The following is a 17,336-nucleotide window of genomic DNA, read 5'->3' on the forward strand; positions in this document are numbered from 1 at the left end:
TGAATAGTGAAAAGATGAGTCATACCCTCCTTATCACCAGTGTATTTTCATACATTCTTACCTTTTTCACTGCAATCATAATCCCCCTCCCTCCCTGTCATTCCTCTGTGCAAGTTTTCAATCTTCTCAATCTTCTCTATGAGCTGGTTGTTGACCACTAAGGACAATAATTACCTAATTGCTGATTGAGCATTCACTGTAATAGCTGTGTTGGTGCCACTGGGAAAATACCTCCCAGCAACCCCTGATCCTCTGATCATCTCAACTGGGACAGAATCCCTTCAGAGGCTGGAAACTCTGGGATAATGAGCAATGAGCAATAGCCTTGCCTCTTCCCTTTTTGTTTTAGAAGGATAGGATATCCTCCATAGGATAAAGAGGCATTGGGTTGAGATCTTATTTACATTGCAGATCTCATTACATTATTCCCCAGTGCTAGGGATAAGACTCAGCATATATTAGGCATAAAGTAAATGCTAGTTGAATTGAAACTGGTTTCTGAAAGGAGTAACCTGTGATGATTTAACCTACCTTGCCCTCCAAATAAAAGACATCACTCCTTCTTTCTCATTTGATTTTAAAGACTTGGAAATTATCAAGACTTAGCAGCCCTCTTCAAAAAGGTTTACATCCAATGTATGACATCATTGATTGAAACATTCAGCAGCCAAGTCTGGATTAAAGGTTAAATTCTCCTTGGAAATTTTGAATTATATGAATCAATTCACTCTGTCAATGTCAACTTATCTTTTTTCTTCTTCTTCTAGGAATTAGCCAGCTGTGGATGGAGCAAGAAAGAAAAACACAGCCTCGCCCCTAATATTGTGGCCTTTACGAGGAGATTTAACCAGGTAAAGAATGGAATGTGATTTCCTGCCTACCTAGACTTTATTTGCTCAGATTTGTTCTCATCAGTGGCTTCCTTTTGTATCTTATGGCTCATTCCAGTACTGCTAAAAAAAAAAATAGATTCTGACCTTGGCATGATGGGAAATAAATTGCTGATTTATGAAGACTATAGGAGTTAGTGCTGGAAAGGACCTTTCAAAAGGCAATCTAATGTCCTTATCTTCAAGATGAAGAAATTGAAGTCCAGGAGTTTGCTGAGTCCTTGAGGCCATATAGATCTTTCTTCAATTTTATCTGGGAAGAACCTCCATTAATGTCTTGCTCTAATGTCTCTTGATGGTGCAGCAGTGATCCTGTAGTCATTGCCTATGAGAATGAGAATTCTGGCAATATAGACCCATCTGGAAAGGTCTCAGGTGTGAGATAAAGATAGTGACTGGCTTCTAAGGACCAGCCTAACTATTTGAAGAGACTCGTCATAGGATTGGTCCACTAAAGGTACATTATTGATCATGACAACTTATGAAACTTACTACTGAAGCTACATTTGATGTCAGAAAATGGATGGATAAAAAACAATGGATCCTTCAACTGAATCAGCTTGTAGGAGGTGACTCTCTAGAAAAAAATGGCCCATACCTGATACCCTGATGTTGTTTATCAGGTCTTTTGCTGGCAAGATGTGGTAGATAGAGAGTGCTAAACATAAAGCCTGGAAAATGTGGGTTCAGATCTTACTTTACTCTCTTACTTAATCTGGACAGGATCTTGAGCCCAGGTTATGTCATCTGTATAGAATTAGGATAACAATGAGAGTTATCTCTCAGGTGATGAAACTCAAATGAGTTTATATGTATGTATGTATGTATATACATATACATATATACGTATATACGTATATATGTATATGTATATACATACATATATATATATATATATACATATATCTATACACACACACACACGCACACACACACACAAACTACTTTGAATATGAGTTTTAGACATTGCTATTACTATTGCATTTCTTAACTTTTATTTTCAAAATTTATAATCAGGGTGATGACCTTACCATTAGACATTCCATATGACCAACCAGCTGTGTTCTTAAGTTTTGGCTTTCCCTTGGACCCTCAGTCTCTTGAGCTGCTAGTAGTAAGAAATGCCTAATCCTAGAGATCATATTTGCTCAGTCTATCCTTTGTTGCTCTCCAACCTCAAGGATATCATATGAGATGATTGCAGAGATTAAAGCTGCTATGTCTCTCTCTTCAATGTGATGGAGAGGAAAGGGCTAGGTTAGTTTCAGACAACTGCAATTTAGATCTATTATCAAAAGAAACCCATCTAGAGTGACTCAGATATCTTTCATTTCTCTTTTGAAATGCCTTTTCTTCCCTTTCAGCTATTTGGTTTTAAAAAGCAACAAACAAACAGATGTGCAAAATTGCTACAAATTCTAAAGGGATTTGCATTATTGTTAAGAATGATATTTGACTTAATGCCAAGTCATTCACCACCTCTGACCAGCTGCAAAGTTCCCTATAGGAAGAACTGCCACAGATTATGCTAGAGTCAGAATTTCTCTAAAATGCTAGATTAGTTTGGTAAAGTTAGTGAGTCTCTTTTTTGAACAAATGCACAGTTTTGCTATCAATATTCATCCTATATAAGTAATCACTGATGCCTAAGGGAGAAATAGGGCCAGTTAAAAGCTAATGATTAGACTCCAGTAAACAGAACCTTGGAAGAGAGTAGCTGTAGTCCAAGTGTGATATGACATGTCATGCTGAATCACACCAGAATTCACAGAATAACACAATCTACAAGCCTGACAAGAAACAGAAACAGGAGTTCTTAGCAATGGAAGTTGAGGAAAACCATCATAGAGGCTGGGAAGACACAGTATAAAGGAGAACAGTGGCATTTGTAGGACAATAGTTTTGTCTCCATTTAAGATACATGAAGATAGTATGCTAGTCATGATCTCTCCTTATTTTATAGCATCAACAATAGCTTTGTTCTAGAAAGTGCTTATAAAACATATCAAAATCCAGTCCAATTCTGACATATATTTATTTCTTTGAAAGAATGAAATATTATTTGGTTTTTTCGTTGTAAATATGAATCAAATCTAGGAGGAATAGTTGATATGTCAGATGACAACTAATATTTCACAAGATTTTAACAGACTAGAACAATGAGATGACTCTTATACTAAGGTGAAATTGAAGAGGCACAACCCACAGAAGGATTTAAGAAAATCATCTGTATGAGTATAGGATGAGGAAGATGTGACTAGACAGTAAATTATGTGAAAAAACTTTGAGAAAAGAGTTAGTGTACTACAAACTCAGTATAGGTCAAAGTGGCCTTGAGTATCACTAATTGACCCTTGGACCGCATTGAAAGAGACTGTGCTCACAGAATAAGGAAGGCCCTACCTTGGCTAGATTCTATCAGACAGTCTCTGAAATAGTGGGTGCTTCAAATATTGACAAACTGAATCAATTAGTAAGCATTTAGTAATTCCCTATTACATAGCTGACACTGGCTGGGTGCTGAGGATGCTGGTATAAAGAATGAAACAAGCCCTACTCCCAAGGATGCTGTATCCTAACAGGGAAGATGAATACAGATATAGATATATTATGAATAAATAGTAAGCAAAGTGAAACTAGGGAGAAGGGAGAAGGGCCACCTAGTGATAGGATTGCAGGCTGTGCCAGCCAAAGACAGATTGAAGTACCTGGGAATATTTACCCTGTAGAAGAAAAGGCCTGATCAGACTCTGTCTCATGCAGTAGAAGAGTAAGCTCATTTGACTTTGCTCCAGAAGACAGAATTAGAAGCAATGAATAGCAGTTTGTAGAGAGGCCAAGCTTAACTCAAGCAAGATAAGGAACAATTTAACAGAGGTATCCACAATTTATATGGCTATCCTTGAGAGATGGTGATTTTCTCTCTCTCTCTCTCTCTCTCTCTCTTACACACACACACACATATACACACACGTATGCATGATGTATATATAGGTATACATATGTGTTTACTTATGTATGTTTATAAAAAAACTCACTATCTCCCAAGGATAACTACATGTGTGTGTATGTGTATATATGAATTTATACACACACACACACACACACACACACATATACATACATTTATACACAAATATATATTTTTTAAAATAAGCATTTATTAGGCACCTATGTGCCAGTCACTTTACAAATATTTAACCCTCACAACAATCCTGGGAGGAAGATGCTTTTATTGTTCCTATTTTTAGAGATGAAGAAACTGAAGCAAACAGAGGTTAAGTGATTTGCCCATTTTGTCACAGCTAATTAAGTGTCTGTGGTCAAATTTGAATTCAACTCTTCCAGATTCAAGATGATACTACCACTATTCTTCCATTATGTCACTTAGCTGCCTTATTACTGGAGGTATTCTATCAGAGACTAGATGATCACTCATCAGGGTTGCTGTAGAGTGGATCCTGATTCAAATATACGTAGGTGACTTTCAGCTCAGAAATTCTACTTTGGGATTCTTGTTGAAAAGTGACGAGCCATAAAATTGCGTTATAGGGTAGTTTGAATGGGCCTAGAATCCTAGAATTTCAGTGTATCAAGGGTGCTTAGAATTACTTTAGTCCAGGATTTGTAATCTTTTTTGTGTCCTGGTTCCCTTTGGCAGTCCAGTGGAGCCTAGGGAATCCTTCTCAGAATCATGTTTTATATCCTTACATTCATCATTGAAGAAAATGCTAAATTTCAGTTAGAGGTTAGTGAAAATAAAGATGTATTTTTTTTTCCCCATCCAAGTTTATAGATATCATGAAATCTATCTAAATCCTTAAATGTCTATAGACTAGCCTCAGGTTAAGAATTTCTGGTCTGGGAGAATGTGTGAAGAAAGAAGAGAAAGAACAAAAGGTTGTTTTTATGTGCTTATCTGTAGGTGCCCTAAACACAAAAGGAATTTAACAATATTATTTGAATTGATCACCTCCATACTTTTTTATTTCATACATGAAAAGTCTGAGAATATAAATGACTTAGTTAGGATCATATAGCAGGGTAATGTAAATCTAAGAGGAACAGCTTAAGCATCAGCTTTGTGTGAGAGTGTATGGAACCTTCATAATACACTCACCTCTAGAACAAATAAAGGAGGTTTTCTCTAGGATCAAGGCTGCTTAAAATAATTACTCAGCATACAGTTTCATCTAATTGATTGTTTTTTTTTCATTATGATCCCTTTCTTTTACACACAAGGGAAACTGAGTTGCAAAGAGTTTCAGTGCTTGCCTAATCACAAATGTCATAAACCACAGAGGAAAATCTCAAACAGATCTTTTGAGAAAGGTGCAATCTAGGCTTTTGTCATAAGAATTTTCAGAACTTTGGGCAAAGTTCACTTGGATATTTAAAATGCTGGCTATTAGCCAATCCCCAACAAATTCAAAGAAGTATAGCAAATTATTACTATCAGATGAAAGAAAGCTCCAAATTCTAATCATAAGAGAAATACAATCAAAATTACTCTTGAATTTTCACCTTATACTCAGGAAATTAGCAAAGATGATCAAAGATTGGAAGTAGTCAAGGGGAAAAAAGCTTGTAGAGAGACAAGAACACCAATGCATTGATTGTGGCACTATGAGGTGATTCAGCTCTTCTGGAAAATTGACGTTATGCAAAAAAAAAGTGACTTAAATGTCTGTATCTTTTTTTTTTGACCCATAGATCCTAGTGCTCAGCATATACACTAAGGAAATAAGAGTAGCTTTGTATATTTATATGTAATAGGTTTTTAAACAGTAAAGAGTTAGAAGCAAAATAGATATCCATTGGGTGTGGAATAACTAAACAAATTATGATACACTATTATACAATAATGCAATATTACAATGGAACATTGGTGCTTTATATGAAACAATGAATATAATGAATATGGATAAGTATGAGAAGACTTATGTGAACTGATGAAAAGTAAAGTACTGCGAATCAAGAAAACCAGTATTCAGTTTTTACAACAATTTGCAAATTGTTGTAAAATTTGCAATAATACAAACTAAATGTTTGGAATTGAATAATGTGAAATTATCTTGAACAAGTATAGTCCCAAAGAAGAAATGTGAGATAATATTTACCTCCTTTTTTCTTTTCAGAGAGATTAACTTTGGGTGTAAGACACCAAAGCTATTCAGACTTTGATATGTTTAATTTTTCTGAACTGTTTTTCCATTTACTTTTTATTCATTGTAATCAGAATGCAGATGGCTTTCTGAGAGAAACAGAAATACAATAGGGAATGTAGGTGATACAAAATAAAAATAAAATATTTTATAGAAAATTATTTAAAAATTTCTTGGATATTAGTTCATAGAACAATGTTCTTTTCGTTGTTTTTGTTCATTGTTCCATTCAGTTTCAGTTCAGTGTCCTTTTTTCCATGATTTGTAATTTTCTAGATAGAGACACTAGAGTGGTTTGCCATTTCCTTTTGTAACTCATTTTATAGATGAGGAAACTGAGGTAAACAAAGTTAAATTATTCGCCCAGAGTTACAGAGCTAAATGTCCAAGGCCAGATTTGAACTCAGAAAGTTCCTGATTTTAGTCCTAAAGCTTTTTCTACTGTGTCGCATAGCTGCCCCCAAGCTGTAAAGTCCAGGGTAACTCCCTGGAGGCCTCAGGATCAGCCAAGTCAGGATAAGCAAAAGTCCTTGGTCTTCAGTGGGAGAAGTGAAGGAGACAGACAAATTGCCACCAGCTCGACACCAATCTCCCTTCTCCTGGTCCTGCTGCAAAGTGAAGTTCTCTCCCCTCTCTCACTCCACCCCCTAATCCTTATCTACAATTCTCTTAACCCCAAGCATTGAGCTAGCATTAACTATGAAAAAAGAAATTCCAAACATATGCTAATAGAGTTATTGTCCAATAGGTAATTAGCCTTAAGTGCTTGCTTTTCTGATTCAAGCACACCTTTTAAGAGTTTCAGCCCTTTTCACCAAACCATGACAATTATATAACTATTGACTGATCTATGTTTTCTGCCTGGATTTAGCTTTTGTAATTGTATATGTATCTATATATGTGTATGTATATACGTATATATATATATATTGTGTGTGTAGTTGTGTGTGTATGTATAGGTGTATATACACATTTATGTGAATGCACATCTTTGTTTATATACACATACACATATGTGTATTTTTTTCTTCCAAGAAATCTAGTGAGAAACTAGTAAGTGACTTAATCCACCCCAAAGCTACACAAAAAAACTTTTTTTTTTCCCAGAAACCCAGGGTGGCCTGCAAAGTCAATGCCAACATAAGCAAACAAATTGCTGTTTCCCAACAGGGCTAGAAACAGACACATTGTAGCCTGTGAGGCACTGTATCTGGCGGTCACAGGAGCACAGGTTTCCTCTAAGAATCTTAACATGAGCAGAAACCTACTGTAAAGGCCTTGGAAGTTCTAAGAATGGGAGAGAGTATAATACACAAATAGCAGCACTCAGACCAGAGCAACCTTGGCTAAGTCTTTGATATCTTATCCTTTGATATTACAGAGGATCCTGAAGATTAATGCTCTGAAACTCAGAGATCTGGGAATAAACATTGGTGATTCAGGGGAAGACTAAGCAGATTTAACTCTTCCACCCTAAAATACAGAAAGGGCAAAAGTTAGTCCTAGTCCAAGATCCAAGGTCTATCATTTCCATTGATAAAATTATCAGTGCTCTTGTTCCACTTCTAATATTTTCCTTTGATTCACTACTTGCAGTTGTTTTGGAATTTTAGTCTTTATATATTCTCTTTTAAAAATATATTTCCTTGAGTATGGACCACAACATAGCATTTCCACTCCTTTTGTTATTGTCAATTTGCATTTTTGTTTTCTTTCTCAGGTTATTTTTACCATATTTCTAAATCTGATTTTTTTTCTATGCAGGTCAATCTATCTCATCTTCTTCTGTCCCCTTCTCCTTTTGCCTTCAATCTTTCCCAACGTCAGTATCTTTTCCAGTTAGTCTCATCTTTTTATTATGTAGCCAAAGTATATTTGACCTTCCATTGAATAGCCTGAATTAATCTCTTTGGGTATCAACTGATTTTATCTCTTTGCTGTTCAAGAAATGCTCAAAAGTCTTTTCTAGTAAGCATCAGTTCTATGGCACTTAACTTTCCTTATAATCCAGTTGTCACAGCTTTACCTTAATACTACGAAAACCATAGCTTTGACTATACAAATCTTTGTTGACATGGTGATGTCTCTTTTTAGTTTGCTTCCCAGGTCTGCCATAGCTTTCATTCCAAAGGAGCATCCTTTAATTTCATGGCTAAAGTCACCTTCAATGATCTTTGATCTTTGAGCACAAGAATTTAAAATCTGATATGGCTTCAAATATTTCTTTTCCTATTTTCCAGGAAGTGATGGGCCCAGTTGCCAAGATCTTGGGTTTTTTGTTATTAAGCTTCAAGCCAGCTTTTATGCTTTGCTCTTTCACTCTCATCAAGAGGCTTCTTAATTCTGCTTCACTTTCTGCCAGCAGAGTAGTTTCATCTGCATATTCAAGATTGTTGATATCTCTCTCAGCAGACTTAATTCTAGCTTTTGATTCATCTAGGCTGGCATTTCACATGATGTACTCTACATATGGATGCAGACTTAAAATACAGTAGTGAGGTACACATGTGGAAAACATGTATGACACAAGAGTGCCTCCTTATTCCTGGTTCTGGGAGATAACTTTCTCTCCTTATAGAGATTTCATGAAGCTTCTCTTAAGTGTAACTCCACGATGGGGAATTCTTTTTACCACCAGCTTTATTCCCTGAAGCTATTTTCTTCTTTGAGATGTTATCTTTCTGTATCCATCTGTGACTGTCTGTTTTGAGTATGTCTTTCTCCTCTTAAAGCTAGATGTGTTTTCTATTACTGATCCAGTCTCTCCCATAATATCATTGATGGGGGCAGAAGGAATATGACACTTAACTTTAGTCTCATTCTTTCCCTTCCCTCTTCTGACCTTTGAAACAGTTGTCAGAAGTCCTCCACCATTTGACTAATTTACTGCTGGAAAGAATTAACTGCTGAAATTCTCCTATTTAAAGTTCCCAGGGGACATGTTTAGCTTGTTTGGTTAGCCAATCATACAGTTCCCTTCTTGATTCAATTAAAGAGGAGTTCACACCTCATAAAGACATCCAGGGTGCAAACCATTTTGTTCACACATTTAAAACTTCTTCAAAACCTTACACTGATTACATTAACTAAGCTGATGAGAAATCACTTTTCTCTTCCTTTACCTCACTTACACTTCAGTGACAGCTGAGCCAGAACCTCATCTTCTGTAACATTAACAACAGCTACATTTATATACTTGTTTTGTGGTTATAATGCATTTCACACAATATTATTTTACTTGGACTTCACATTAATACTATAAAGTAAGCAGGACAAAAATACCATCTCCATTTTGCAAAGGGGTAAACTAAAGCTAAGGGAAATTAAACTTTTGTTTAAGGTCACACAATTAATAATTGGAGAAACTAGATCTCAAACCTAGTTTTTTTCTAAACTTAAGACTAATAGGCTTTTATTTGTTTCTTTTTTACTGTTCCTTGCTGCTAGCTGGTTTTCATTGTACTTTCAGAATTGTGGTATAAATTAACAAAATGTTCAAACTACATTTATAGCTTGGGCTGAATTGAGTGGCTGAAATGAAAGATCATAAGCATTCACAATTGGAAGAGATCTTCCAGGAACCATATGCTCAGTTATCAGGACTGGAAATCTTGTGTTAGGACAGATAATGGTACTTGAAACTTCTTCACAGGGTTTTTCTGTTGAATCCTAAAGCCATTATAGAAATGTGAACTCATATTTTTTAGACAAGCCATTCTTTTCCTCTGGGCTTTGATTTTTCCTATGTTAAATGAGAAGGAAAATATTGTTAAATAATTATTGCAATAATTGCAAGTGACTTCAGAGGGTTCTCAGATGATCTCAAAGGTCATCTAATCCAGCTCATACCAGCTTAGGAATTTACTCTTCAATATAATGGACAATCTAGTATAAGTTAAATTGATATTTAAAGAAAACTTCAGTGACATGGAATTCATTTCTTACTGAGACACAATCCATTCCATTTTTAGAGAGCTATCCTTGCTAGAAAAGCCTTACAAAGTTTCTTTCAATTCCAATATTCTGCATTCTATGCTCTAATATTCTAAATTTTAAGGTTCAGTCCAGCTCTAACCTTATATATTCTAGCAATTTGTGAATGAAAGTAGGAATGGATGAACAAGTACTTATTATGTAGTTACTGTATAAGAGGATCGGTGCTAGTTGCTGTAGATATTCGTAACAATGAAACAATTTCTATCTTCAAGGAACTTACACTTTACAATCTAGTAGGAGATACCACAAGTAAAGGAAAATGAGGACCAGGGAAGAAAGTTTTGATTTAGGCAATCAGAGACAATGAGCATTTAGTTTTAGGCCAGAAAACTGTCATTTTTTTTTTTTTTACAGTAGTAAGGATGGCATTAAGATTTGTGATAGAAGGACAACAAAATGTCTACAATGAGTAGGTCCTGTTTCCTTCTGGGAGGACTGGATGAAATGTAAACTGTAGGCTGATATCAAAGAGATATAATGGGCCAAGTGAGTTTTCAACCATTCAATCATACTAATCCAGATAATCCAAAGCTGAGTGAGGTCCAAAGTAAGGGTGGTGGGGTTTGGTTTTTGAGATCTGGATCCAGATTACTCTTCTTGGTAAAAAGAAGAGGGAATAGTGGGTGCCATATTAGTTTATATTCTTTTCTCTTCCTCCCGGTAGCTTGAGTCATTCACTAATAGCTTAATTCCAGGATAGTTTACCTGATCAGAATGAATAGCCTTTCCTCTTCACCCTAACCCCCTCAGGTTCTAAAATCTCCTATTACTCTAAAATTCTGTTCTATTTTCAATATTTTAACATAATATTATTTTTATGGACTGGGGTTCAATAGTTAGTTCCTGTTTGTGTCCCTTCTCTAGCCTGAATTTGTAATGAATGAGATAATGGGAAATAAGGCTGGAAAAGAAGGTTCCAGCTAGATTGTAGAGGGTTTAGAATGCTTGGTTAAGAAAATTTGATTTTATTTTTTAGGTAGTGGGGAGCCTCTGAGGATTTCTGAGCAGGAGAGTAGTGAATAAGGAAAATTATTATTTTAGCTTCAGATTATTACCGAAGGTGAGGGATAAATTGGAGATAGGAGAGATTAGAGGCATAGTTTTGATTTTAAAATATTTTGCAATGTAGAAGACAGATTAGAGCTGTTCCCTTAAACCTTAGAGGGCAGAACTAGAACCGGGCATATGAGTTAGTTATAGTGACATGTTTTGAGCTCAATGTAGGGGGGAAAAACTTTTAGAAAAGCAGGATTTATATTTAATAAGTTTTTTGTTTTGAATATTATCTCTATTTCTTATTAGCTTTGTGATCATGAATGTGTATCAGTTTCCTTATCAGTTTCCTCATCTGAAGAATGAGAAAGCTGGTCTACACAATCATCAAATGCATTTTTCTTTCTTTCTTTTTTATTATCTATATAGTATTCCAATTTCTTTCCCTGCTCTAACATTCCATTTTCTAAGAATCTCTCAACTCTAAAATTGTGTGCTTTCTTCTCCAAGATTCCTTCTAAATTAAACAATCTGGATTCTAAGGTCCCCCTTCAATTCTCATATTCTCCATTCTGGTATTTGTTCGAGCTCTTACATTCTACATTCTTTGTTCTCTCTTAACCCTAATATACTATGGAAACATATGATCTCAGAGTTGAAAAGGACCAGTGGGGTTAATATTTCGACTTCTACCTCAAGCAGGAATTTCCTCTGCAATGAAAAGAACTGAAATGGAGGGCAGGATATTCACGGCCTGCCCATTCATAACATCTCTCTGGATTTTCATCTGGAGAGTTGTTTGTGATGACCTCTGTGCTATGAAGCCTAATGGAATACTTTACTGTTTGTCTTTCTTTCTCCAGGTCAGTTTTTGGGTCGTGCGGGAGATTCTGACAGCACAGACTTTAAAAATCAGAGCAGAAATCCTGAGCCATTTTGTGAAGATAGCAAAGGTAAGTTAGTACTTTCTGTGACATTATTGTCATGTCTTCACTTAAATTCAATTTCAGATTCGATTTATTCTGGTTTTTACTCTGATGAATGGCTTTCATTTTGATGAATGCTGTGGCTTGTGGCTTTGAATTTCTTTGGTTTCTGGCTTCTAGAAGTGTCTTTTCTACTCTGCAATCCTTGATGACTGAGCCTCAGATTATATTGCTGAGAGTCTGTTGTTACCACAAGGATCCATGAAAAAAAAAAAAAAAAAAAAACAGACACTATTTCAGCAGTTCATGTACGAAGAAATTTTGTCATGTTCATGGTCACTGTTAATGGTCAGAATGATCTCCTAATTGGTTCACAAATAATCTTTTAATACTCCTTTAACACTCTTCACCCCTTCCCGCACCCCCCCTTCCCCCCCCCCCCCCCCCCCCCCCCCCCCGCTCTTTCCTTTGCCTTTATCCTCCTGTGCTTCTCTTCTACTTAAGTAAACTTAGGAAAAATTCATTAGTGATTACAAGATGTTGTAGAAAGAGTAGGGTTTTAAAACTAGAAAAACTGAACTGAATTCTGGCCCTTTCACTTATAAGCTGTATGAATCCAGACAAGGTACTTTCTCTCTCTGAGGTCTTAGTTTTCTTCTATGTAAAATGTGTGTACTAATATTTGCATTACCTCATAGGGTTGTTTTGAGAGAAGTCCTCTGTAATGGCAGTAATGATGATGATGATAACAATTAATGATATTAAACAAAGTCTAACCCATACCCAATTGGGGAGAGGAGTTTGACAGGGAGCAGCACAGTAGAGGAATACCAACCAAAATTCTTAATCAGAAGGGGCTTAATATACTTGGAGAGTATAGCAATAGTTATGGAAGTGGTGTTTATTTATGTTTTGGTGCCATAAGATGTCAAGTTGTACTAATACAAATCAGAAATATAACAATAATCTACTGACTGCAAATAGTACAGGGCAGATATTGTTTTCTACTACAGTGGACGAATCACTATATGGATTGGATTGATTATATGAATACTTTTGTTATATACCAGTCCTATTTTCCTACCAAAATTGAAAACAGATCCCATCAGTTATAGTCAACACATTCATGTTGATTTTTGCTCACATATTCCTCAATGTCATGCTCTATATATTGAACAATGCAGGTCAATGCTAAGAAAAACTCTATTCCTAATCCTATATTAGATGAAATAAGAAATGATATTGAGGAGCTACTACAATTTGGAGAGGGAAAAGTTAAAGAACCTAAAATGACTGAAAATACTTAATGCAAATTGTAAAAGTTACACTTAATACTAGAATAAATGATAAAAAAGAACAATATCAGTGTCTTGAATGATTTTTGAAAATGAGATGGACAGACTTCGGAATTTTAAAAAGCCATTTTTAGGTTTGATAACATGGTTGATAGTAGCAGACCAGTTATGCCAAAATAGCATTTTACAAAATTGGCATTTGCTAAAACTATCATGAATTAATTCATTCTCTTACAATATTTGAAGAGTATAAAAACATTTCAGGACCTGTGCACAAGAACACAGGCAAAAGTTCTTTCTATGATCAAAGTCAAAAGAGATAGGTGTTATTGTCTGTGAATATTTCAATTTTTATTTTTTAATTTATTTTTAATATACATTGCTTTATGAATCATGTTGTGAGAGAAAAACCAGCACAAAAGGGAAAACCCATGTGAAAGAAAAAAAAAAACAGAAAAAAGAAGTGAATATAGCATGTGTTGATTTATATTCAATTTCCACAAATTTTTTTCTGGATACAGATGGTATTTTCTTCCAAAGTCTATTGGGATTACCTTGAATCCCAGAACCAGTGAGAAAAACCAAGTCTTTCAGAGTTGATCATTGCAAATTCTTGCTGATACTGTCCACAATGTATTTATTCCTGGTTCTGCTTGTTTCGCTCAGCATTACATAAACATTAGTTTATGTAAATCTTTCCAGGCCTTTCTAAAATCAGCTTGTTCAACAACAATAATATTCCATTAACTTCATATGCCATAATTTAGCCACTGTCCAATTGATGGGCATCTACTCATTTTTCAATTCTTTGCCATCATAGAAAGAGCTGCTACAAACATTTTTGCACATGTGATTCTTTTTACCTCTTTTATTATTTTTTTGGGATATAGATCCAGTAGTGGCACTGCTGGATCAAAGTGTATACATAGTTCTATAGCCTTTTGAGCACAGTTCCAAATTGCTCTCCAGAATGGTTGGATCATTTCACAACTCTACCAAAAAATGCATTAGGGTCCCAGTTTTCCCACATCCCTTCAACTTTTATTATTATCTTTTCCTGTCATTTTAGCCAGTCTGAGAGGTGTAGTGGTATCTCAGAGTTGTTTTAATTTGCATTTCTCTAATCAAGAGTGATTTAGAGCATTTTTTTCATATAACTTTAGATGGCTTTAATTTAATCATCTGGAAATTATCTGTTCATATCTTTTGACCATTTATCTTTTGAGGAATGACTTATATTCTTATAAATTTGAAGAATTCTTTATATATTTTAGAAATGAGATCTTTATCAGAAATATTGGCTGTAAAGATTTTTCCCCCAGCTTTGTATTTCCCTTTTAAACTTGTTTCTGTTAGTTTTGTTTGTTAGTTTAATTTAATATAATCGAAATTGTCCATTTTTCCTTTCACAATGTTCTCTAGTTCTTTTTTGGTCATAAATTCCTTCTTTCTCCAAAGATCTGATAGATAAATTATTCCTTGCTCTTCTAATTTCCTTATGATATCAAATCATAAGCCCGGATCATATACTCATTTTGAACTTATTTTGACAAGGGATGTGAGATAATAGGTCTTTCTCAAGTTTGTGACATATTTTCCAGTTTTCCCAGCAATTTTTAATCAAATAGTGAGTTCTTACCCCAGAAGCTGGAGGGTTTTTTTTTTTTTTTTGGGAGTTATCAAATTCTATTTTGCTATAGGCATTGATTAACTGTGTCATATGTATCTAACCTATTCCATTGATTCACCACTCTATTTCTTAATCAGCACCAAATGATTTTGAGGACTGCTGCATTATAATAGTTTTAAGTTTAGTATTGATAAGCTATTATCTTTTGTATTTTTTTTCATTAATTCCCTTGATATTTTTGACCTTTTGTTCTTCTAGATGAATTTTGTTACTTTTTCTGTTTCTATAAAATAATTTTTAGATGTTTGTTTGGTATGTAACTGAACAAGTAGACCAATTTAAGCAGACTTATCATTTCTATTATATAACTTTGGCCTATCCATGAACAATTGATATTTTTCCAGTTGTTTAGATCTGACTCTATCTGTGTAAGAAGGATTTTGTAATTGTGTTCATATAATTCTGGGGTTTGTCTTGGCAGGTAGAACTCCTTCTTTACCAATTTTTCCAAATATTTTGCCTAATATTGGAATTAATTATTCTCAAATGTTTGATAGAATTAACTTGAAAATCCATCTAATCCTGGAGATTTTTTTCTTAGGGAGTTCATTAATAACTTTTTCAATTTTTTTTCCTAAAATGGGATTATTTAAGTAATTTATTTCCTCTTCTGTTAATCTGGGCAATTTATGTTTTTGTAAATATTCATCCATTTTGGTTAGATTGTCAGATATACTGACATACAATTGGACAAAATAGGTCCTAATTATTGCTTTACTATCTTTTCCATTGGTGATAAGTTCATTCTTTTCGTTTTTAATGCTGGTAATTTTTTTCTTTTCTTTTTCTAATCAAATTAACCAAAGGTTTATCTATTTTGTTGGTTTTTTCATAAAACCAACTCTTAGTTTTATTAATTAGTTGAATAGTTTTTTTTTAATCTCTCCTTTGTGTTTCAGAATAATTGTTCTTTTTCTAGCTTTTTTAGTTGCATGCCCAATTCACTGATTTCTTCTCTCTATTTTATTCATGTAGCTATGTAGAGATATAAAAATTTCCCTAAGAACTGCGTTGGCTACATCTCATAGTTTTGTTCTTTTTGTCTCATTATTGTCATTCTCTTGGATGAAATTATGGGTTGCTTCTGTGATTTGTTGTTTGACATTCTTTTTTTTTTTTTAAATAACTTTTTATTGATAGAACCCATGCCAGGGTAATTTTTTTTACAGCATTATCCCTTGCATTCACTTCTGTTCCGATTTTTCCCCTCACTCCCTCTACCCCTCCCCCAGATGGCAAGCAGTCCTTTACATGTTGAATAGGTTACAGTATATCCTAGATACAATATATGTGTGCAGAACCGAACAGTTTTCTTGTTGCACAGGGAGAATTGAATTCAGAAGGTATAAATAACCTGGGAAGAAAAACAAAAATACAAGCAGTTTATATTCATTTTCCACTGTTCTTTCTTTGGGTGTAGCTGCTTCTGTCCATCTTTGATCAATTGAAACTGAATTAGCTCTCTTTATCGATGAGATCCACTTCCATCAGAATACATCCTCAAACAGTATCATTGTTGAGGTATATAATGATCTCCTGGTTCTGCTCATTTCACTTAGCATCAGTTCATATAAGTCTCGCCAGTGCTCTCTGTATTCATCCCGCTGGTCATTCCTTACAGAACAATAGTATTCCATAACGTTCATATACCACAATTTACTCAACCATTCTCCAGTTGATGGGCATCCATTCATTTTCCAGCTTCTAGCCACTACAAACGGGGCTGCCACAAACATTTTGGCACATACAGGTCCCTTTCCCTTCTTTAGTATCTCTTTGGGGTATAAGCCCAGTAGAAACACTGCTGGATCAAAGGGTATGCACAGTTTGATAACTTTTTGGACATAATTCCAGATTGCTCTCCAGAATGGCTGGATTCGTTCACAATTCCACCAACAATGCATCAGTGTCCCCGTTTTCCCGCATCCCCTCCAACATTCATCATTATTTTTTCCTGTCATCTTAGCCAATCTGACAGGTGTGCAGTGATATCTCAGAGTTGTCTTAATTTGCATTTCTCTGATCAATAGTGATTTGGAACACTCTTTCATGTGAATGGTAATAGTTTCAATATCTTCATCTGAAAATTGTCTGTTCATATCCTTTGACCATTTATCAATTGGAGAATGGCTTGATTTTTTATAAATTTGAGTCAGTTCTCTATATATTTTGGAAATGAGGCCTTTATCAGAACCTTTAATTGTAAAGATGTTTTCCCAGTTTGTTGCTTCCCTACTAATCTTGTTTGCATTCGTTCTGTTTGTACAAAGGCTTTTTAATTTGATATAATCAAAATTTTCTATTTTGTGATTGGTAATGGTCTCTAGTTCATCTTTGGTCACAAATTTCTTTCTCCTCCACAAGTCTGAGAGATAAACTAT

The 17,336-nt window shown here is 34.8% G+C and overlaps 1 protein-coding gene across 1 annotated transcript in view; it reads left to right on the forward strand.

Moving 5' to 3' along the window:
* Positions 1 to 17,336, forward strand: part of RALGPS1 (Ral GEF with PH domain and SH3 binding motif 1) — a 702,309-nt gene that overhangs the window by 228,446 nt on the left and 456,527 nt on the right. The window contains exons 6-7 of the mRNA XM_051979668.1: positions 768 to 851; positions 11,908 to 11,997. Coding sequence (XP_051835628.1) covers positions 768 to 851; positions 11,908 to 11,997 — 174 coding nt within the window. The remainder of the gene's footprint in view (positions 1 to 767; positions 852 to 11,907; positions 11,998 to 17,336) is intronic.

The sequence above is a fragment of the Antechinus flavipes genome, chromosome 2 (genome assembly GCF_016432865.1).
Source record: "Antechinus flavipes isolate AdamAnt ecotype Samford, QLD, Australia chromosome 2, AdamAnt_v2, whole genome shotgun sequence".
Lineage (NCBI taxonomy): Eukaryota > Metazoa > Chordata > Mammalia > Dasyuromorphia > Dasyuridae > Antechinus > Antechinus flavipes.